Source organism: Prionailurus viverrinus, chromosome A1 (genome assembly GCF_022837055.1).
Source record: "Prionailurus viverrinus isolate Anna chromosome A1, UM_Priviv_1.0, whole genome shotgun sequence".
Taxonomy (NCBI): Eukaryota; Metazoa; Chordata; class Mammalia; order Carnivora; family Felidae; genus Prionailurus; species Prionailurus viverrinus.
The window spans coordinates 47965154-47989863 of record NC_062561.1 but is presented as its reverse complement, the minus strand read 5'-3'; the positions used below and the strand labels follow the sequence as shown (position 1 = coordinate 47989863).

At 39.6% G+C, this 24710-nt stretch overlaps 1 protein-coding gene across 2 annotated transcripts; it reads right to left on the bottom strand.

Moving 5' to 3' along the window:
- Window positions 1-1108: 1108 nt before the first annotated feature.
- On the bottom strand, window positions 1109-24353 carry KLF5 (KLF transcription factor 5). 2 transcript variants are annotated; one of them, XM_047865691.1, is made up of 4 exons: window positions 24202-24353; window positions 16516-17389; window positions 15447-15506; window positions 1109-2904 (listed from the first exon to the last, which is right to left on the bottom strand). In XM_047865691.1, the coding sequence occupies exons 2-4, from the start codon at window positions 17375-17377 to the stop codon at window positions 2726-2728; spliced, it is 1101 nt and encodes a 366-aa protein (XP_047721647.1). In that variant the 5' UTR covers window positions 17378-17389; window positions 24202-24353; the 3' UTR covers window positions 1109-2725. The 2 variants fall into 2 exon arrangements, with proteins under 2 accessions (XP_047721647.1, XP_047721637.1); XM_047865681.1 differs by lacking the exon at window positions 24202-24353 and adding an exon at window positions 19741-20143.
- Window positions 24354-24710: the final 357 nt, after the last annotated feature.

Here is a 24710-nt window from a genome sequence, read left to right as displayed (position 1 = left end):
TGTCTTTTTTCTGTTCCAGAATCCCAGTTAGTTTACATTACACTTAAGTCATGTCTCCTCAGGTTTCTTTTGGCTGTGATAATTTCTCATATTTTGTTTTTCAAGACCCTGACAATACTGAGTATTGGTATTTTAAGTAGAATGCATTTAAGTAGAATGCAAAGTTGGGCTTTGTCGATTGGACCGAGATTACCATGTTTTTAGGAGGAAGACAGCAGAGGCAAAGTTCCATTCTCATCACATCAAATCAAGGGTATGTACTATCAACATGATTCATCACTGTCGAGGTGAACCTTGACCACCAGCCTGAGGGGGCTGGGCGGGTTTCTGCCGCTGCAGTTATTCCGTCTCCCCTCTAGGCCACATTGCCTACTGTGCAACACACACTTAAGGAGTGGGGAGTCATGCTCTACCTCTGAGGGTAAAGTACCTACAAAAATTGATTGGGATTCTGCAGATTTCTTGTTTCCTATTTAATCAATCATTTGCTTCAGTATGAGCTGGTGGCTATTTTATCCTTTGGGTTACAACTCATTCCTTCTTTATATTGTGAGATTTCAATGACTTCCTTACTTTCTGGTGCTGGAAGACGCTCCAGGCACATTTGGTCCATCTCCTAACCTAGTCCTAGAACCAGCCATTTCTAAGAAGCCCCATTTCTTTTTATTCAAGGATGGCATTAAAAACCAAGCCCTTGGTGTGCTTGTTGCTACTGGATTAAATAAACTTCCAGTGATCATTTTCTCTTCTAAAAAGGAAAAAGGTTAAAAGCCCCATTCTTGTTTTATTTTCCCGACAATAAAACCAGCAAATGCAAGTTACCTCTACAGTTTTCAGCTACTGATCTTGAGATTAATGCAGTATGTGTCTGTGTAGTGACCAAAAAAAAATCAGCATTCACGAACCTTATCTCCCTTCACACTTGTAATCATACTTTTAAAACAAATCCGTTTCTTTTGTCTTAAACAAAGGTAGCTTTGGCTCAATGTGGGAATCGGGTTTTTATTGGTATTTTATTGCCCTGATAAGACAGAGCCTTTTCAATAGTTTTGGGAATGGAATTTGCTTTTTTTGCTATTATGGGTGAAGAAGGAAAGCACGACATGAATCTTTTAGGCACTTTTTATTTTCCAAAAAAAAAATTGTCGTTAATATATAAACATCTCATTCTCTCAAAAAATTCTACAACTATACAGCTGTTTGCTCCGTTATTTGCATAGGAAATGACCACAATACAAAAATAAGAGGGGAAAAGAAGCAAAACAGCAACCAATTTATGCTTTTATGTAGGCATGTTTCCACGTATAAACATTTTGAAGCCTTACAAAATATTTACACCGTTTGTCATCTATTTACACGTTTTAAGAGCAACTCTTCTAACAAACAAAACTATAATTTATCAAGTTATGAAAATTTTCTAAAAAAACTTACTATATTACCACAAAATAAATAAAGATAAACAATATTTTAAAAACAAAATTAAATTCTCATTTCAATTAAGACCCCTTTTGGCATTTTGCTTATTTATTCTGCCCTTTGGTTAACAGCATCAGCATCACATTTCTATTACGTTGCATATATGTAGCACTTGTTTCCTTAAGTTTTCTACATGTCACTTATAATTAAAGGCAGACACTGAGTCAGTATTAACAATGATTAATAACTAAACTGCACTGTAATTTAGGTAAAATTACTGTGTCTCACTGTATATTACATGCAAAATCCACATAAATTGGCATTTAACCACAGTACTGCACGAGCAAACATCTCAGGATATGAAAACTGTTTCGTAAATCCAACAACGCCATGTGAGAGCTACATAAGTCCTTCTTTTTCTAAAACGATACTGTGTTTAGCTTATTGTAAGAGGTTTGACTTTTGTGTATCGTATCTTTGCACTCTTGAGTTCACAATTCATATAAAATGTCTTTCATATTTAAAATAAACAACCCTATTTTAATCAGTGCATGGAATCTGCTTTAAGTTTATTTGAATGATTATTTCTTCCTCCGAAAGAAATGAATTTGGTAAGGTTTCAAGAGGTAACTTACCACAAATTCTAACTGTAAATGTATTCATGGTTTATTTTCAAACAGATTTATTTATGATTTTCCCCCAAAAGAATCTTAGAAAACTTGTAATAAACCTACAAAGCTGATTTGCATATTTACAAAATTTCGGATAGCAAATAGAGGCAACTCATATAAAAACAAAAAACCCACATTTGTTCAATGGCTATTTGTGAATCGCCAGGTACGCTGGGGTGCGCACCTCTAAGGAATTACCTAATATTGAAAAAAAACCCTACTCGATGTCAAGTAAAATCTCGACATACAACCCAGCCTTCTTCCTGTGCCTGCCAACCGACTTGTTTACTAAACACTGTCACATTAAATGATGGTGCTTAGGTAAAAACACTGCAAACACACCCTGCAACCCCCACCCCCCTGCCCACGCTGAGATGTGGCTGCCTGTCATGAGATGAGATCTGCTTGAGTAAAGCCATATACATTACAGCAAGCATTCCAGATTCTTAAAAGGACCAAACACTTTGGTATTCATACAATGTATTCCCTGTTTCGTCAAATATACAAAATATACATTTCCAGTTTTTTGTTTTCTTTTTCTTTTTATATACGTAGTTAGGTTTGTCGTTTAAAACTTTGCCAAGTGAACTGCACAGCATCAGTGTGAATTGCATAGGCACGGCGGGCCGCGGCGGGGCTCAGTTCTGGTGCCTCTTCATGTGCAGGGCCAGGTGGTCGGAGCGCGAGAAGCTGCGGTTGCACACCCCGCACTGGAACGGCTTGGCCCCGGTGTGCTTCCGGTAGTGGCGGGTCAGCTCGTCCGAGCGCGCGAACCTCCAGTCACAGCCCTCCCAGGTGCACTTGTACGGCTTTTCACCTGTGACAGGGGACCAAGAGGAGGTGAGGCGGCCTGCTTGCAAGACAAACATCGTAGACAAGGAATCGTAGAGAAGGAACTGCTTTTAAGAATCGTGGTCCAGTCGGGAAGTTCATGAGTTCCATCACGACCTAAACTTCCTCAAGGCCTCGAGTGAGGCGAGTCCCTGTTTGCTAGGAAGGAAGTGTCTGCAGTACCTCTGCGGGATGGCAAAATGGCGACTCTACACGTGCAAGATGAGTGGGTGCTCACCAGTATGTACTGTGCCCGCACATGCGAAGCCACGAGATGACAAGATGAGCTGGGGGGGGGGGGGGGGGGGAGGGGGGGGGGCTGTATCTTTGCTGTGCGATTACAGTTTCTACACCAACAAACTCAAATTAAATTTGTACAGGACTAATAGCTGTAAGATGGGCCGAGGGAGGAATAAATTTCAAAGCTCCCCAAATCAGCCATACGAAGAACTAAATGTACTACAACTGTGAACCTAAATGTTTCTAAATTAGCCCCGAATGAACTTCACATAAACTAGTCAGCTCCTTTGAACACGGGGCCTCCAAAATGGGCTGCTAATGGGCACTCACTCTTGGAAACTCACTCTAGCACACACACATTCACGGTCTTCCTGTTTTTGTCAGATGAAAGCAAAACAAAGCTAGTAAAATAACACTGAAGTTGAATGGTGTTGAAGCTTTATGCATTTGATATTTAATAAATTCTTCAACCAGATCAGAAAGCCTGATACTGATAACTTCCCTTTGGTGAAGAATCATGAAACTGTAGTAATTCTGACATTCGCTGAAAAATGCACGTATCTGCCGAGTGTCTGTTATATGCCGGGCACTGTCCCGAGTGTTTGGGTTACAATGGTCAACAAAACAAAAATGCCTGGCCTCACGGAGCTTACATGCATGACAGTATTTTAAAAGTCTCTAATCATTCAATCTACCTATTCTTTCACAGCACTCTTTATTTTAGTAAACTGATACATAAACCACAATCCCTCTGTAATATTCTTAAAGTTGTCTGAAGTGTGCTTGTTGTTAATCTTTCAAATCCACTTAACATTGATAATGTAGTCTCAACTCCCAGTGTAAGAATCAATTAACCTTATTTAACTAAGATCATGTATTTCCCTAAATAACTCCCCAAAACCTAAAAATGTTTCACTGAGCATTAACTAGTAAGTTCCTATATTTGTTTCATTTTGTTAGAATTTTCTAGGAATTTGCTCGTTTAAGATGAGAGTTTGTGAGATACGTTTGCTTATTAAAGTACTACTGTTGGCTTACTGCTCAGTTTTTTTTTTTTAATGTTTATTTATTTTTGAGAGAGAGCGAGAGAGAGAGAGCAGGGGAGGGGCAGAGAGAGAGGGGGAAATACAGAATCTGAAGCAGGCTCCAGGCTCTGAGCTGTCAGCTGTCAGCATGACCGTGAGATCATGACCTGAGCCGAAGCCGGACACTTAACTGATTGAGCCACCCAGGCGCCCCTTACTGCTCAGTTTTATATGGATACCTTCTAAAACTGAATGGTCAAACTCCTCAATTCCTTAAAACATGTTTTTCTTGTGAAAGGGAAGAACCTCAGAGTCACCTTAGTACCACAATGAAGCCCAACAACCTTTCTGTCTTGATTTAGCAGTATCACGTTCAGGAAGCTGTAAGATTACTCAACTGAGTCCAAATTTTAAAAGACATCGTCCACATCAACCGAGATTTCCACAGCTTGTGGTTAATATATTTTTGCTGTCATGATAACTACTCTGACTCAAACAAAATCCTAAGGACAAAGAAGAAAGGAAGGGCCAGAATAGTCCTTTGAAATTCGTACCTATTACACACAGGAGATTTTTCTTTCAACTCCTGTGGCAGACATCCCCAACCCTCCTTTCCTCTCCCCTCTCCTCTGAACCAGGACACAAATACTTAGTTGAACTCCCTGTTTTGTTTACATCCATTTAAAAAATACAAGTCTCAATTCCTACAGTTTTTTCTCATTATAAATTCTAAGAACTTAATCTGATACACTCCAACCTTTTAAGTAACATAATAAACCACTTTCCTCTCAACTTATATTCACATGTATCCTGTATGAAACACAAATGTCTTAATACTAGGAGTAAATCTAGCTATCACTCTTGTAGATGTAAATCAAACAGTAAAAAATAACTTTTTGCACAAGCGTTTATTTTTGTTCCTCTTGAAAAATAAATCACAAAAACAAACATATTGGTGAAATACTTCACTGTCACTTAATGGAAAGAGAAAGCTATTTCTGATGTCTGAGGCAAGGAAAAAAATTCCTAAAGTGCCCTAATTTTAAAAGAAATCATTCTAGTCTTTTGCATTTAATAATTAAATCGCAAGAGAACTGAATTTTCAGAGTTTATTTAAGAAACAAGGGACACTAGACTCTTTTTGTTCACTATTTTTATTGGCTATGAAGCAATAAACTGCACCAATATTTTTTAAAGTTTACTTTACTGATTGGTTGAAAAACGGTAGCCATTAAAGTTCCTAAAACATTTGGGGTTTTGCTCTCAATGTATGCACATCTATAGATTATTCAGCCAAGAATACTACCAGTGTCTGGGACATTAGTTATGGGGCCAAGTCTTTACTCTAAAAGCAAGAACAACTATTCCCCACTTGGGGCAGTTTCTATGGGATTTGTTCAAATGTCAACACTGCTCAAGTCAAACATCATAGAGGAAGCTGGTACCCAATTTCTGGCCAAATAGTAGATGCGGGCCTTTCTTCCTCAGCCAGAAACACTATGCACAGTACTTCTGGGAAACCAAACTGACTTCCTTTAAGTTATTTCAACAGGATAGAGCTTTCAAAGGTTTAATTGGATTTTTACAGAATCTCTTTCCAATACCACCAATTTAAAATATTTAGTTAAGCTCTTTCAACATCAACTGTATTTTTAAGTTGTCATGCTGCTAATGTGAAACTTTCCAAAGGCAAAAAGAAAAAAGTGACAAGTTTGAACAGCATGGAAAACAAGCTTCAACTTTATCTCAAAAACAGTATCTTCTCATGCTATTTTAAAATTACCTAGGAGTGTTTTGCCAGGAATCCCTAAACTTCTTAAAAATTGTTCAAGTTAAACATGCATACTCTATCATCTGGACTGATGAAGCCAATTAATATATTTCACAAAAATGTTAAGCAAAAGCATGACCAGTAAAAGTAGGGAACGGGCACAAACACCGCTTGAGTGCAAACTCCAGAGTTGGGTATTTCTCATTATGTCACTCAGTCGTCACAATAACTCCATGAGGTAAGAAGTGACAAAATGCGTTCCAGATGAGGAATCTGGGCCTACCTCTTTTCCTTACTGTCCTACTTAAATCCTCCAGGAACAAACACCAATACACTCTATATGAACAATTTAAGGAATACATATTGTTCAAATTTATTTAAAGATTCTAGAGCCACTTGAGAAGGTCAGTCAAGGAATGGCTTAATGGACTCAGAGCAGGCCTTCAGCTGCAGAAGGTGAGAACAAGGCATACTCTGGCTGAGCCAGCCCTCAGTGGAGGCCCACCTGTCGGGATCAGTGGGGGTCTCACAAACTGTTCTGACAATGCCCAAATATCACCTAATGATGGTTTCCCTTTACCCCAGGCTAAACAAATCTCAAGGGGTTCGCAGAACATGTTTACAGCGTATTTGAAATCTTCAGCGATGGACTAAAAAAAAATCTTATTTTTTTCCTCTGATAAACAGATAAAATAGGACTTTGGAACCTGCCACAACAGAATGGGAGGTTTCTCTGCTCTGCTGAACATATTCAATAGATTCATACCAAGGCCTTTCCCTAGAATGTTCCACACAGACTCTAACAAAAGAAATATATCACAAATGGAAGTATTTCTCAGAATGGCTACTTTAGGTAACTTTTTAAAAAGTTTGTTACAGCGGGGCACCTGGGTGGCTCAGTCGGTTAAGCGGCCGACTTCGGCTCAGGTCATGATCTCACGGTCCTGGAGTTCGAGCCCCGTGTCGGGCTCTGTGCTGACAGCTCAGAGCCTGGAGCCTGTTTCGGATTCTGTGTCTCCCTCTCTCTGACCCTCCCCTGTTCATGCTCTGTCTCTCCCTGTCTCAAAAATAAATAAAATGTTTAAAAAAAAGTTTGTTACAGCAAATTTGCACACCTGGTCTCCTTCCTGGTAACTAAAAATAATTCTATCTATCAACTATTATCTGATAGAGACTAAAACCCATCAGGATTAAAATCAATGTTTAGTAAATGAGAGTGTAGCTTGTACTAAATGACTTGAAAAAAACAAATAGGACTTAATCTTTTGATTTTCTCCTGCTAAAAACAAAAACAAAAACAGTCTCTGAACTCAAAGAACTTAAAATCCATTTCCCATTCTGAGAAACAAAACAACGCAAAGTGGAATAAATTATTTCAATAGTCTGTATTAAACTTTTTTCTTAATCTTAATTCTTAGAATGTAGTTCTTAAAAGTTCAAATCAGCTCCTATTTCAGAAGGAAAATGTTTTTATGCAACTTAATATTTTTAGACACTTAAAGAATTTAGTCTGAAACAGTCTATATATATTCTAATACAAGTTAAAAAAGAGGAAACAGGCTCCTGGGTGGCTCAGTTGGTTAAGCGGCCTTCAGCTCAGGTCACGATCTCACAGTTTGTGAGTTTGAGCCCCGCATCGGGCTCTGTGCTGACAGCTTGGAGCCCAGGGCCTGCTTCAGATTCTGTGTCACCCCCTCTCTCTCTGCCCCTCCCTTGCTCACACTCTGTCTCTCTCTTTCTCTCTCAAAAATAAACAAACATTAAAAAAATTATTCAAGGGGCGCCTGGGTGGTGCAGTCGGTTAAGCGTCCGACTTCAGCCAGGTCACGATCTCGCGGTCCGTGAGTTCGAGGCCCGCGTCGGGCTCTGGGCTGATGGCTCGGAGCCTGGAGCCTGTTTCCGATTCTGTGTCTCCCTCTCTCTCTGCCCCTCCCCCGTTCATGCTCTGTCTCTCTGTGTCCCAAAAATAAATAAAAACGTTGAAAAAAAAATTTAAAAAAAAATTATTCAAAAAAGAGGAAACAATCACAATATTAAATTCATGGGGAAAATATTCAATATCTAAAAAAGATAAGGTAGGATGATTTGGGCTCGTTAATTCATGTTTTCATATATCTTTGCCAGTAATTTTCCATTTAAAAAATCTTTTTATTAAAGCTCACTGTAGCACATCTCCTACACTTGGAACAGAAGGGTAAACAGTTCACTTCAGAGATTAGTGTTATTTGTGTCTGCAAAATGCATCTAGTATTTACTAGATATAGTATCCCCGTCAATAATCTATCCACTTTTAGGAAACTGATTAAAGGATATTAAAATTAAGAAATTCCCTTCTCCCTGCCAGTTAATTTGCGGTCAGTTCACACATTTACCCCTTTCCTTATAATCTGATTCATCTTGACCCTTCCAGAAAACCTCTGAACAGCCAGGAGAGATCATTCCACTTCTATCTATCCCCATCACCACTTACATTTGTTTTGAATGCCTCATTTGCACTTATACATATATCTGTGTAAGAGGGTTCAAACAGCTGTGTTTTGCCTCCTAAACTAGTTCCTCTAGGGCAGAGAGGATCTTCTATTCCAGCTGCAATGCCACACTTCTCATAGGCATCTTTGGAATAATCACGTCGGGCCCAAGTCTGACCAACTCTGATATTTCCATTAACAAAAAGGAGGGAAGGCATAAGAGACAGGAGAGGATCTGGTGTGAGTCTACCAGATTGTCTCTTTCCCCTCTACTTTGAGCAGGTTCCTGGTTCCTGGTTCTGTTCTAGAACCGCTGAGGACAATCTCACTAAATGTATGCCTAGGTGAGAACCATGCTTTTAGGCAGGACATGTTCAGAATCCACTAAGCACAGGGTCCATTTATTATCCATCACATGAAGTGTAGAAGAATAAACAAACTCTACATAAACAAGTTTTCTTTGACAGAATTGGACTAGATTTGATGAAAAACTAAGCAGTTGTGAAGCTCCTACTGCTGGTCAAACAGCAAAGGGACTACTGGGGCCAAAGAACAGTGACCTGCCAAACCCAAAGGGGGACAGGATGGGGATACATTTGCAGTCTATCTCCTTACTGAGTGAATCTCTGGGCTCCTAAGTTTCTGCCACTTCTCCTAAGGGTTCCTGACAAAAACAATGGAAAAATCCTTCCTCATTAATAGTGTTAATGAAATACCAGTTCTTGAGTTTGATAAAAAGACAACACTCAGATTCACTTTCTTGTAATAAGAACCCAAACTGAATTTTTTAAAAACCTGTGAAAAGGGTTTACCTTTTCTTTTTCAACCAAAATAGAAAACTTCTGTATTTTCATTTTTCTAGCACCGAAGGAGTACTAGATATTCTCTTCTCTAGTTGGCACTATGGTTACCTTAAGAATTGTCCCAGCTCTTAAAGGTTTTTATTTATAAAGCAGTCAAAAAGAAACATTCTGCTGCCTAGATATTTTTTAATGGAAGTTACCTGAGATATACTTCTTCTAAAAGAGTTTAACTCCCCCTAATCAGAGTTAAAGATCCTTGAATATAAATAATACAAGCTGACAGAATAGGAATGCTGCTACAGTGATACTTTTACTAAAGTAGGACAATACTTTGTTTCTAATCTTCCACCAGAAAAAAATGTAGGTCATCAAGTAAACAGCTACTACATTCTATAGAACTAAAAATATCTACTGGTGTAAAAATCTTGGATGATTAAATTATTACTTAAAAAAAATTACATTCTACCTTCACAGCTGATTATTTCTATCTCAGCTTCAGCAATTCCATTTAACCTGCTTATGAACTATCTCCTCCCACTAGTTTATAAGAACAAAAGGGAAGAAAAGATTCTCTTTGGATTCTCCACAAGATCAGTCAAAATGTTTGCTTAATCAAATTTTACTTAACCTTCGATAAGCTTTATCATCTCAAAACAATGCTTAATCAATTTCCTATGTAAATGTTTTTCAGATGAAAGAACAAGTCCTAGAAGCAAAGTTTAATCTTCCCAGTGAGTCATTAAAAAGAAATTGTTTCTAAGCTTTCACACTCATAAATACCTTTCCAGGGGTCTAAACTAGCAAGCCTCTTAAGCCACTACTTTTCTTATATAAGCTTGAAATCATCAATATAGAAAATAAATCTCAAAGCTGCAAATAAAAATAATTTAAGAATTTAAATAGTAACATCTGACACAAGCTAAATGTGACACTTTTTCCTGCATATTTTTCAAAAACAGACTCAAAAAATCCATTGGATACTAAATAACTTCATCCTGCACAACTTTTCCACCTCTAACAACACAGGTTACCAGGTTACACACCAACGTACTGATCTCTAGATCCAAACTGTATGATGTCAATTAAGGCCATCTATCGGATCTAACTAGCTACCTACAGGAAGAGGGAGAGAGACTTAGTGCTGATTTTAGCTCTAAATAATTTTCTAAGGAAGTGAAATTGTTCCTATATGTTTTTTAAAGCCTTTCACTCCCTTCCACAATTCCACAAAAAGGGGGTAACTTGTGTTTGGAACATTTTGAATGTTTCTTTTAGTCGCAAAATACCACAAATGAAAATTATTGTCAACCTTGTCGATATTTTTAGATGCAAATCTATACCTAATACATTAAATAGATAATAAGTGTAGAATAAAGACCTAGATAGAAAATTAAAGTTTTACATCAGGGCTTTTTAGTACCTAAACTGAAACTAAAATCATCTCGGGCAGAGATTATAGCTTTAAAGTATACACAGTAACACCTTAACATAAATGTCATTAGGAAATAAAGTGTTCCACACAAGCAGGTAAGGCACAACATAGGGATTACCCCCTTAAAATGAGGCTTGGGCTAAAAATCTTTCCAAAACTTACTGTTGAATTCTTTCTTAATTAAACAAAGCACCCCAAACACAGCCCACTGTAAAGTGCAGTACGGACAGTACCATGCTTCACTGAGCCCAGTTTGTGTTCCTATGTTATTGTAGGTTTCCATTTTCTTTTGTGGGGGTGCTTCCAATTGTCCTTTTCTTGTCGACTCTTGGCAAGCCGTTCTGAGATTTGGTGCCCACGAAAAGGCCTATGTATACAGTCTCGGTCTAAGGGATACCTGAGCCAAGCCTGGGTACTGCTCAAAGACTTTCTCTGTACAACTGCTCATTTTCTGTCCTGTTCCAGATAGCTGAGACTGATAAATGATCTAAAAAATGTTACCATACCCTAATTTCCCAACCACTGCAGCATATTCGTTAGGGTTCAGAACATATCCACACATGTGACTAAAAGCTACTAGGATTTCAAACATCTGTATTGAGTTCACAATTTTTCAGAACTTTTTTCTTTGGAGAATAGCACTTTTTACTAAACCATAAACACCATTTTCAAAGAAATTTCCAAACTCGATGTAAAAGCAATATTTATAGGCATACCAATAAACCAGTAGCAGTCACCAGAAAATTTTTCAATTTCTTGCAAATTTTTCTTTGTACCTACAGCCTTAATTTTTTTTTCCTATACATTTTACCTTTTTTGGCCCCAAGCCTGTGCTCAGAATTACTTTAAATCTTCATTATGAAATTAAAGATAGCAAAGTATATGAGCAGAAACAACTATCCTGCTGGTTACAGATTATTCTATTTGATTCAAGAGTCAGTTAAACAATCATGCTGATTTGTAAGGGCAAAGTGATATGTGAATCTTTTCTTTAAAAGGTGGTCAGAAGCAACTTTTAAATGATGGCAATGGGTATAGCCCCTTGATGTATGTATACATCAAAAGGCATATACAAATTTCAGTAGAATGCCCACATTTAAATGCTTTTAAAAAGTACAATATACCACTTGACACTTGCCTAGAAGCAGCCATAATTATTTCGAACCAGAGGCACCATATAATACACATGCATTACAAGTAACACAAACCCCATAAGGGGTACCTCTATAGACCTGGAAGTATGTTATATGTACATATAACATGTTTTTAAGTGAAACAGGACTAGTCCCTAGAATACAGGCAAGTACATTTCAGGTACTGTGTAACCATGCAAAGATGCACCTCTGTATTACTCACATATTCTTTATGAATACAGAAATCAAAGTATGTGAACTCAGAAAAACTTGAATGCTATGGGTCTTTGCTGGTAACTTCTACTTTCATCCTGAATTTTTTAAAAAAGATCTTGTTTGGGGGCACCTGGGTGGCTCAGTCAGTATAGCGTCTGACTTTGGCTCGGGTCATGATCTTGCAGTTTGTGAGTTCAAGCCCCATGTCAGGCTCTCTGCTGTCAGCTCGGGGCCTGGAGCCCACTTCGGATTCTGTGTCTGTCTCTACCTTTTCCCTTCTGGTTCTCTGTCTGTCTCTCTCTCTCTCAAAAATAAACATTAAAAAAAATAAAAAAATAAAAAAGGTCTTGATTTGCAAAGACCATTTCCTTATGTTCAATTTGCAAGTTAAGAAGCATTTACTGTCTAAAAATCCAGAATAAGTAATTAAATAGAACTCAGATGTAGTTTGTTTTAATTGCTTAAATCATTTTTTACAACATAAGGTAACTTGACATTTTAAAGCAATTACAATTACATTCCAAAGAAATGCTATGGTGCTTTTCACATTCTGCCTGCAAAATGGCAATCATTTAAAAAGTAATATTTATATCAAATACCAGATCTATCCCATATAAACTATTTTAAAAATCTCCTAAGATATTGTCCAGGGCAGGGTCAGGAGGGGGGTGCAGCAGGGGGCATGTAACAAAAAAACCCACAAAAGGTATTATATAAAATAAGTTATTTAGAAATACCCAGGCCTTGGGGCGCCTGGGTGGCTCAGTTGGTTGAGCATATGACTTTGGCTCAGGTCATGATCTCACATTTTGTGAGTTCGAGCCCCATGTCGGGCTCTGTGCTGTCAGCTCAGAGCAAGGAGCCTGTTTTGGCTTCTGTGTCTCCCTCTCCCTCTGCCCCTCCCCAGCTTGCACTCTGTCTCTCTCTCAAAAATATATAAACACTAAAAAGAAAAGAGAAAAGGAAGGAAGCAAGGAAGGAAGGAAGGAAGGAAGGAAAGAAGGAAGGAAGGAAGGAAGGAAGGAAGGAAGGAAAGAAAGAAAGAGAAAGAAAGAAAGAGAAAGAAAGAAAGAAAAGACAGAAAGAAAGAAAGACAGAAAGAAAGACAGAAAGAAAGACAGAAAGAAAGACAGAAAGACGAAGGCCTTAAAAGGAAGAAGAAAAAAACAAAACAAGAATTTTCTGGCTTCAGATGCATTCATTAAAAAACAAGCAAGGCAGGGAGGATGCAATGAGAGAGCACAGGTAATTTTAAAAGACATTGTCTAGAAACTAGAAATGAGGAGAAAACAACCTCAATGCTCTATGATTACCCAAGAACGGGTTTAGCCAGATGAACAAGTCTACTACAAACCCTCCCCAAGGCATTTGAGAAACTATCAAACAAAACTTTATTAAACTGGATTACATGGTCTCATTCATTAGATGTCCATGGCCACGCATTTATGATCAGGTGAGCATGGGACCCTAACTAGGCCTGGGTCCTCTTTTTTAGTTTGATTTTATTAGTAAGGGCATTGTTAAGACAGCTCACTATTAAATTTCTTTGCCAGCAGGTCAAGTTCCAGAATCCCAGCTATAAGCATTCCGAGCACTAAACCCTGACAAGGGTTGTAAGGCCATTCAGATACGCTCGGACTACATCCCTGCAATAAGCAGTTGATTACAGCATGATATGCAATTGCACTCCTTTTATTAGGAGACTTTAACCTCATGAAAAACACATTCCCTCCTTCCTATCTCCCATTTCAAGGACTTTCAAAGAAGAAAAAAACAGTAGTTCAAATGTCTCAAATTTATTTCCATTTCCCATGAATCAAAATCCAGATAAAAATTCATTTTCAATGTTTCCTTCTCTAATATAATATTTATTCTATAAGTGGCTATTTTAATATTTCTATATGGAATGTTTTCTTGGCCATCATTTGCATTTGAAAACTTCAGACTGAGTTTATTATAAGCTTGATGGCTATTTGTTGAACTATAAATATAATTTCTACTCTGAGCTGCTTATGTAGGGTCTTCCCTTTTATATAACCACCTTGTCTATATCTAAAAACTTCAGGCCAAAACAACCCATTCATTTCATTGATAAACACCATGAGATGTCTTTTCTTTAAAAGCAATTTCTCAGAAAGTCCTGGAATCTACAGTTGTTGCCAACACTATTTAGATTTTAATAAGTACTGTTTATCACTGAGATATCAAGTAATACTTCCTTACATGCATACAAAATGTCTGCAGCCATATTCCTCCCAGTCCTGTATCTCAGCACTGACCTTTGTTCAAAGGCTTTTACTTTTTAATGCAGCAGTTAGAGATAACTACTTCATTTATCAAAACTCAATTTCCATAGTAACATCTAGCCTGGGGAGATTCAAGTCCTCTCACACTAATCCAACGACCCATTCAAAGGAACTGTTGAATACTTTGGTTTCCATAGCAATGATGGAATAAAACATTTTGCTAGGTCATTGCTTTTATTAGCAAACTTATTCTTTGAACTTTAGGTAAGGCTGAATTTACTGAGAGAACAAAATAACAATCATTTTGTATAAGTTCTTTCCTTCAGGGTTGGCCTTTTCAGAAAACCACAAATAGTTAATCACCTATATATTTGAAAACATTTTGGGTATTTGGAAGCTTTTTAAGCATGCCATGTAGTTTTGTCCTAAAATGGGTTCTAAAATACAGTTTTAAAATTAAAAAGCACTTAAAAGTGATTGTATAGGCCCGACAAAACAAACATTTATAAAATTAAAGTGACTAAGCTTAAGAGCACATTCTAAACAAGGATGAAATATAAGCCAGAATAAAGACACAGTCCCAAATACCTCAAATATGGGCTGGCACAGGGTGCAGAAGAACTTTTAAACCATGACCCCATCTTTGCCTGGCTTTAATACTCTGCAGTTTCTGCCCTACCTTTCATTCATCAACCACAGAAAACAAGCTAAACAAAAACTTCAGGTTAAAGGTGAAATTAAAGACACTGTATTAAGCAGTTATGCTTCACGTGCTAAATGGAAAAGTTTTTAGCATTGAATATAGCTTAGGGAACTATACGGAACTATATAGCTTATGGACTGCTTTGTTATGGAGGAAAGAAAATGAGTTACATTTTTTTCCTTCAAGACAGGAATAGCAGTGCCATTAAAGTTTTAAAATCCATTAGTAAACATCATTGTTTACGTTTTCAGGTAATTAATTCTACGTGAGGTGACAGGGCAAGGCCTTGCTAAGGGAACATCAGCCTTCCTGGAACCAGACTTTTCTTCGTGGAACTGAATTCTGAGCCAAGCCAGTGCTGAAAAGGTAGGCCATTAAAAAATAAAAGTTGACAGAAGAAAGAAGAGATCAAACACGTGTTGGCTTTTAAAAGGATGAATACCACTTACACTATTTACACAACTCACAGAATTAACAAGAAAATTACATACCAGTATGAGTCCTCAGGTGAGCTTTTAAATGAGAAGACTTTGTATAAACTTTTGTGCAGCCTGAAATAAAGGAGAGAAAGAACAGCTTGTCATTTCGGAGATCCTTTTGAAATCTTTACATTTGATGATTCAGTGTTTAAAATCTGGCTTTAAAGAAGAAATCTCTCATGCTAGAAGATATTTGAAGCGTCAGTTTTAAAAGAAGTTTTCAAGAGTGCTCCCCTGTTACCTTATTAAAGGTATAAAGTGATTTACTTTATGTACCACTTTAACAGGAAAAGCAGATAATCAAGTTAGCTACACATGGGAAATTTTTGTTTATATTACAGTAGGTGCTTTATCCTAGTAACATATACTTCAGCGATTTAAAAACTTTTAATGGCTCTAGAGCAGACAATGTTAAACCATTATCCAAGATGACTGCAATTTTCTGTACTACTACATTTCTTGTTTTTTCATTTAGTATATCATGCTGTATTGTATACCATGGTCAATAAATTATACCCTGTATTAACCATAAACTAGCTTATGCCAGCAACTTGTAGATAAAGTCATTACCATCATCAATTTATGTTTTGGGCCACATCTCATTCAAGAACAAGCGTACGCTCATATGCTAACAGAACCATCCTTAAATCAGTTCTGTAGAGAGTCCTGTAAACTGCCATCATGAGAGCAGCCTATTCATTCCCCACTTCATTACCATGCTTTATTTTCTCAACTTAATCTCTTTTCAGGGAACTTAATTTAGAATTGAAATTCCAATTCAGGTGTTTAAACAAAGGAACTCTGGCCTAACTCAAAATGCAAAATTTTGTTTAATATTAAAAATAAAGAAGTCCAAAGTAACTTTTTTCCAGGATATCCTAGCCACTTCTTAATACGTAAAAACAAGCAACAGACAAACAGTTACATCCTAGGGTACAGTACAGAGACTGAGATAGGAAAAGGACAAAGTAGGTGATTTTTTCAGTGTCAACCACTACTTTATGTAAGTTTAAAACCTGAGGTTACAGGTGCACACAAGGCATATGTATTGATGCTTCAACCAGGTAAAAAAGTCACATACCAGGGTAATCGCAGTAGTGGATGCGTCGTTTCTCCAAATCAGGGTTACTCCTTCTATTGTATCTGACAGGCTGGATGCTTTGCGAGTTAACTGGCAGGGTGGCCGGTAAATTTGGATTGTGAATTGCCAGTTTAGAAGCAATTGTAGCAGCATAGGATGGAGGTGGGGTCAAATTCTGGAGCATCTCTGCTTGTCTATCTGGACTTCCAGGTTCTGAGCTTGGTGGTGATGGGGGAAAGTAAGTGGCCTGCTGTGGAAGAAACTGACTTGGCATTGTGTATGTGCAAGGGGGCATGCCCTGGAATTGTTTCATCGCAGTCTGCGGAACAGCAGAGGTGTGTGTGTTAAGGCCTGCCATGGCGGCTGACATAGAAACATTAAGAGTGTCCATTACTGCTGTCTGGTTTGTAGAACTGGGCATATCTAGATCCGGGGTGTTCAGTAGCTGGTACAAGTGGCCCTGCTGGGGAGGGACAGAAAGATGAAGATCTGGTGTAGGAAGTTCTTGTTTGATGAAAATATTGTTCACCTCTGGAGCTGCGGTCTGGTGGGAGCTGAATATACTGGTGAACTCAGGGAGGGCCTGGGTCGGGGCCGGAGGAGGGGCGGTCGTTTCACTCTGGTGGCTGAAAATGGTAACAGGTTCTGTCTTGATGTGTGTTACGCACGGTCTCTGGGATTTGTAGAGGCCAGTTCTCAGGTGAGTGATGTCAGGGAGGAAGACGTTCATGTTGATACTGTAAGGTAACCCTTCACTGTCAGTGAAGAACTGGTCTACGACTGAGGCACTGTCTCGTCTATACTTTTTATGCTCTGGAATTATAGAAACTGGAGGAAGCTGAGGTGTCAGATACTTCTCCATCTCACATCGTGTCTAGAAAAGAAGAGATACAAACATGCATAATCCACCTAATTCATCATCCGAGTAAGGACAAACTTAACCAAAAATCCCAACAATACCTGTGAGAAGTACTAGGGCACACTCCTTGGTGTTGCCTACAAACATATCAGGTTTATTTGTCAGTTGTGTAAGAACTGGCTTACGGAAAGCCTCATGAAATTCTCTACAACATGTATTTGGTAAAATCGCTCCCACAATCAGCCCCGGACAATAAGTGAAAGAGGCAAATCAAGGGAAAAAAAAAAGGCAAACAGAAAACATGTTCCTTTCTAATGAATAATAAAGTGTACTTTTTTATAACTCACATACGAGCAGGGTTCCCTGCCCCATTACAACTGAGTTTGCAACTTAAGTACAGTATTGTAATATTGCCAAACCACCTCAACTCTGTTCATGCCATATTTATATTAATATAGGTATGTTTAAACAAAACCTAAGCAAACCAACCTTAAAAATAATATTGCAAAGTTCTGTTTTGTTTGGATAGATATTGTTAAAATAGCTAATATAAAACATACTCCTTGGCTATTTCAGGGCCTTTTCTCATTTATAGGTCACTGGAAACTTAAATACGAAGTCTTGAGCAAAACACCGTATCCACTGAAAGAACAAAACTTCACTTTCAACATTTGATCTAAATGTTGATTTTAATCAGCAGATTCTGTAATTGGTTAATATGATAATGAAATGTTCCTATTCATATCCCTATCTAAAACAGATCTTTAATTACCTAGGGGAAAATCACTCCCTTGGTAGAGTGGTGCTAAGGCGCCCGTGGGTGGGGAGAGGCTGCTGTATCACTAGCACAGTCATCAGCAAAACATTTATCACGTCCTCCTCAGTGGGCCAATGTTACATTCCCCCCTACTCTGTAAAAAGCTCAATCATCCCTCATCCTCTTGGTGTCTCTTAAGCAGAAAAGTGACAAACCTGAAATAACCAAACCGGTTCCAAGTGGTGATTTTTTAAGGACATAATCCAGCTTGTCTCACCCAGTCTTTTTACAGCTATCTTCTATTCTAGTATAACTAAGTTCATTTTTATTTTAATCTTTCAACATTGAAAGGTAAATTTTAAGAGAAAAAAAAATCCAATTAAATGGCTCATCCAACTGAACTATTAACCATAGCATTATATACATATATACACATACACAAATATATATATATATATATATATATATGCTACTACTTAATTTCAAAAGCGTTTCATATCGGGCTTGGTATCATTCGGTGCGGATGCAGACTGGGTTTCCCAGATACACGCGATTTAAAAATAAAAATTAACGCTCTAGTCATGTGAGTCACATCTCTGACAAATGCCACTGCCCGTTCACAGCACGACGACGCTCGCAGCCCACCCGGAGCAGGAGCTGGGCAGCAAATACGCAATATACCAAGGGGCTATTAAATGAAGCGTCTCGAAATAAACCGAACTAAACCCTTTCGTGCACTTCGCTCCCGTGGTGGTTAGTGGTTTCTGATTTTAGCTCTTCCAGCTGTTTGCATGTGGGTATGTTTCCAATTTTTTTTTTTTTTTTCCTTGGGACAGGCTAAAAGTCCCGGGAAGTTTTTTCTGGGCTATATGACTCCCTGCGTGGGCGAAAGAAACAGGCGGTTGCTCTAATTCGGCTGCCGGGCAAGTGTAAAAGCCAACTGCCAGCTTTCAACGCGGCTCCGGGAGGAAATTTACGCGCACATGAAGAAAACAACACCCCCGGTCTTTTTTGGTCTTTCTTTTTAAGGAAAAATAAGCGCTCCAATACGACCTTAGCTTTTCTAACTCTCGGTTCCCAAAGGCAGTTCCGAGATCGCCTCTAAAGCAGGCTGAGCCAAGAGACATGAAACTAGCACCCCGAGGCGCCTCTCTCCGGCACCCCGATTTGCGTTTACACCTAACCCGAGACGACGGTGGGGGGGACATCCGAGGGCAGGACACTGAGCGGGGGGGAGGGGGGCTTTAAGGTGAAAGGCGGGAGTTAAGTAAGGTTGGACGTGAGGTGCGAGGTCTCATCCCCCAAACTAAGAAACACTAAGGTGCATGTGAGCACCCGTCCCCCTCTACCCTTTCCTCGCACCGACCCGCCTGGGGAGACTCATCTGGGACACCCCTCCCTCTTCCGGTCCCCCCACTTTGTCCCTGCGGACTGTGAGTGTCCAGGCCAGGACAGCAGGGCGGGGAGGGGCTGCCCACCCAGCTCCGGCTCCCGGAGCGCCCCGACGCACGCCCCAGCCTGGAGCGGCCCCTGTCGCCCGCGCGTCGCAGCGGCGGGACACGCCCGAGCTCCGGGAGGGGGGCGGAGGGAGGGGAGCGGCTCTCCCTACCTGGACCAGCTCCTCGGGGGGCAGCCGCGGGCCCGCGGCGGGCGGCGGCGCCGGCTGCGGCGGCTGCGGGGGCGCGGACTGCGCCTGCGGGTGGTGGTGCGGGTGCTTCAGCTCCTCGCCGGGGAAGAGCGCCGCGTCGCGGGCCGGGTTCGCGGCGCCCAGCACGGGCTTGAGCTGCGCGAACACAGGCTCGTCCTGCGGGGCCGGCGGCTGGGGTACGGGTCCCAGGCGGGCGCTCATGGTCAGCACCCGCGTGGCCATTGGCACTCAAGGGGGCGACTCCGGGCGCGGGACGCGGGTCGGGCGCGCTTCCCACCTCGCCCACGCTGACTCGGGCCGGCGAGCTCGGCGCGGGGCCGCGGGCGGAGAAGGGGAGGCTCCGGGCGGACCCCCTCAGCCAACAGCAGGCGCGGTTTTCGAAGGCGCGCACGAAAAGCAAAACTCTTCCGCTCCGCCACGCGTAAACGCCAACGTCCTCCAGGCGGCCACTTTCTCCCGCCCCGCCCCGCCGCTCTTTCTCACTCGCCGGAGCCCACTCCCGCCACCGCCGGTCTCCGCGAGCGAGCTGCGAGCGCGCGTACCTGCCCCGCGACTACTGACACTTGACGCCCGCCTCTATTTTACCCAACTCCGGGGGGGCGGGTCCAGCCAGCCTGATTGGCAGCGTTGCGGCGAATCCCGAAGCCTCGAGGCCGGCCGGGCCGGAGTGGCTAGCCTATGAGAAAAGGGAAGCTCTCCCAGGGCCCCGCCTTTGCCGGGTTGACCCGCCCTCTCGGGCCACGAGCTTTCGCGCGCAGGGCGGCCGCGCAGTTTGTACACAACTTCTCTGACAGATTGGGCTGACTGAGCCGGGGGCGGAGGAAAGGAGAGAAGCGAGTGGAATCTAGGAAGAGAGGGAATTAGGGTGGAGACGTGGAGGGAGATCTCCTCGGACTGTTCTCTGCCAGGATTAGGGAGAAAAAGAGTTTTGCACGTCTTAGGTGTTGTGCAAGGACCTGAAACTCAAAGGCTGAAACCCAGAAGGCAGATAGGTGGGGGCGCCAAGGGTTTTAGAGACTTATTTCATGAGTGTGTATTTTTAAATATACAAAATGTACTTTTCTTTAGCGGAAAACTAGGGGCGGTGTGATAAACAAATTTAAAAACAGCCCTTGTCTCTGTGTATCTTTAGTAGTGAATATGTCCATTTAGCAAAGCAAATCCGGAATGTCCTAAATAAAAGGTGTAATGGCAAGTTTTTTTTTTTTTTTTAAGCCTTTGCATAAAAGCTTGTTTTTCCCTACAGTATTTAAACGGTTAGAAGAAGTTTATACACATTTTACCTCGTATCTGTGTATGGAGAGGAGGGGGATGGGCCATAGGGATTTTGAAGTTTTTGATATTTACGCTTTTGTAAATATTCCAGCAGAAGCATGGAATCTAATTTAAGGACTAACGACTGACTAGATCAAATGTATTTAAATAGTGATTACATCTTTGACTTGTTGTTGCTAGCACTTTATGTTCAAAAAAATGCAGTTTAATATTTACCAAACAAAAACGTAGCACATTTACCTAGCACTGTGGCACCTTTTCCTACGAAGAGATAACCAAAGAAGCCACAAACATTAGACACGCAGCAGCTCTGAAAACTGGGAATCCAATTTTGTAGGAAAGTAATAGTCAAATATATTACCATCCATTAACTATATTCTAATGGGAAGGTGAAGTTTTGCCAACAATCACCTAAGGAAAACACTTTCCTAATCCTTAATGTCTTGTATGTGATTTTATCTGACTTACTGAGAAGCCAGAACAATAAACTGCAATAAAAATGCCTGGTATTTCACTACATATGTATATATGTTGACAGCACACTATGCCATGAGGTAATTTTACATAAACAATAGCCTACTCACACTTCACGGGATAACAGTTTCAAACAAACAAACAAACAAAAATGAGTTTTTAGAAAAATGTTCAAAGAGTGTACCTACTAAACGTGTGGATCTCATTTCAATGTGTAGATTAAAAACATAATATACACATGAAATATTAGAGGAATTTATTATTAGAAAGCAAAATCACGCTGTAAAATATTTTTTCTCCTTTTCATTTCCTTCTTGCTAATAAATGATTCATTTTTATGGCTGTGATCACTTCTTCCAGAGAATGGTTGACAACTACTTTCGTGTCACCAAAGTAGTATTTAATAAGTGTTTTTGCAAGTTTTTTCTAAGCAAACAGTCCCATAGTATACACCTTCACCTTTTCAAAGCTGTCCTGATTTTCTCTAATATTGAGCCCAGGTATGTAATTAAATAACTTAGAAACATTACAGAATTGGTACGGGATTTAATATGACTTTTTTTAAAAATTGAAATTGAAAGGTGTTTAGTTATAATGCTGATAACATGATCAAAACTGAGTGTGATAAAGCCTTAAGAGAACTTTCATACTCTTTTTAACTTAGGTTCAATACGATTTGGTATCTATTTATATTTTAATTTGCCTCTAAGCCTCTCTAAACATTTTCTTTTGTCTTTTTTATCAGAGCATCAGTGGCCTGTTATCTCAACCTACGTTTTCACTGCCATAAAAGCCAGTTATTTTACTGGAAATGTTGGTATATCTCACACCATTTTTTAACATGCTTTCATTTACAAATGCTTTCTCAATAGCAAAACAAAACAAAACCCAGCCATTTGGTAAGCTTTTAATAAAATATTTGTGAAGTCCTGTTAATTTTTTTCACATTTCCACTTTTCGTAATGAATAAAGATACAAACCTAGCTACTGTTGTGTTCACAACACACTTTTGGTAGAAAAGTGGAATACAATTTTTTTTTGTTCAAGTCTAGTAGCATTTATTTAAATTTCATTTCTGACATAAGGATTCATAACATAGGGCTGCCACTTTTAAGTAATGGTTTCTCTCAAATGCCTGGCTCGGCAGTCTCACAGAAAATGACTAGCTTAGCCCTGTACAATAGCACAGAAATCAGAAAGTAATCCTTTTCTGAGACATTTGCCATGCGATTCTGAACCTATAAGGAATATGTTCAACCAAGCTGCCTTGCTGTTAACACAAATGCTACCGCTGAAAACCTGGTTCATCAACCTTAGTAAAAAGGGTTAAAACTTGATAAATATTTTTCAAATGTTCCAGGTTCTACATTGGCATGACGCCAGACAGGGTGAATGGACAGATCCTCAATTACTTTGAACTTTCTAGTTCTTTGCATTCCTTCCTGCTTAGTAGTGCTGTACCATTAGGGAAGATAGGAGAAAACAAAAAACAAATGTCAGGTTTCAGAAATCAATTAGTGGCCTGGCAGTGGTATGTTAACGGAAGTGTGCCAAAACAGAAAATTCTGAGGGAAAAAAATAAAGTTGAGTCGTCAAGTTAGGTAGGAGGGTAAGCGTAGAAGCAGTGTGCATGCTTAAGTCCTTAGTCACTGGGCAACACAGATTTAGTCTTAGAATAAACCATAAGTGTCACTATCTTTACGGGAATAAATACGCCTGAATGTGTGGGGGCTGAACAGGCATTCAGTGATGGGGGGGGCAGGGAGGAGACTTAAAGGAGGCAGTGGAAAAACATGGATAAATAGCTTCTGAATGATGAGATGAGAGAAATATGAAGCTATCACTCGGGCAACGTTCATAAGAAGACACGGCAAAAAAAAGTATCTGTGTTCAGTTGTTCAGCCAAAATGTCAGGGAGAGCTTGAAATGAGGACAATTTTAGACATTTTATTCACTTTGGAAAATATTCATGGAATATTCCATTTCCATAAATTCAGAATCAAATTACCAAGTGATATTGAACTACAGGAAAAGCACGAGAATGAGTAAAAAATCCTTTTTTCTAAGGGAGTATAATCTTCTCTGGGGTAAGATCATTCGATTTAAAATGACTTTCTTGATATTGATAGCCTACCAAGTGTTCGAATTTGTATCAATAGACACATAAAAAAACAAAATTATTGCCCTCTGAAACATTTCACGTTTTTAATCTTTTAATGTTTTCATTAATGGAACTGTTTTAAGCCACCCTTCAAATTAAATAAAAAGTCATTGAGAAAAGGACACGGTAGATGGCAGCTTCAACTGAGAGGAGTCAAAATTCCAACCATTTTGACTCAAAGGTTAACAGACACAAGAAAAGATGCCCTTTTCATCCCTTTTGTTGAAAAAATATGTAATTTAAATAGGATTAATATACCTTTTTTGTGTATAAATTAACAGCTTATCTTAAGAAAAAAGTTAATAGTCTACTTTTGCACTATCTCCCACCACAGTTCTCAAGAAATAAAATTTTATATTAAGTTTGGATTTAAATATATTCTTTATGAACTATCTCATAAAACTCTGTGTGTACTTAATCCTAAAGGTACTGTTATTTATCTAACCTATTTTTAAAACTCTAGTAATAGACACACACACACACACACACACACACAAAACCCAGAATTTTACCTTGTGGGAGGGACTGGGATAGCTTTTTCCACCTTGTTAGTATAATAAGCAGACAAAAATGACATAAATATAAATGCCTTGAACCAAGTTATAGGCCAGGCATACTGTAGCTCAAACTGTACAGTGTTTGAATTCTGACTCCAAACATGATAGGAAAGGTGAGAGAAAAACCCTGAACTGAGGCCGTCATACCAAACAATCTTTTGGAACACTAAGGAGGCCACATCGCCAGCATCACAATGAGTGATGTTTTGAGCCAATTGCTACACATGTGCTGATGAAAGCAGTCATGGCCCTACCATGGGGCCGTGCACAGTGAATGCTCAAATGAACTGCACAGTACCCTTTTGGAGGTTAACTCGTCAATGAAATGTGTAGTGCTAAGACCCATACTGGCGCTTCAGGACTTCTATCCACTGGTGATGGTCAAGTAAATTCATATAACTTTTGAGGAGGACAATTTGACAATGAGCATGAAGATGGCTAAAAACGTAACAACCTTGGGGCTC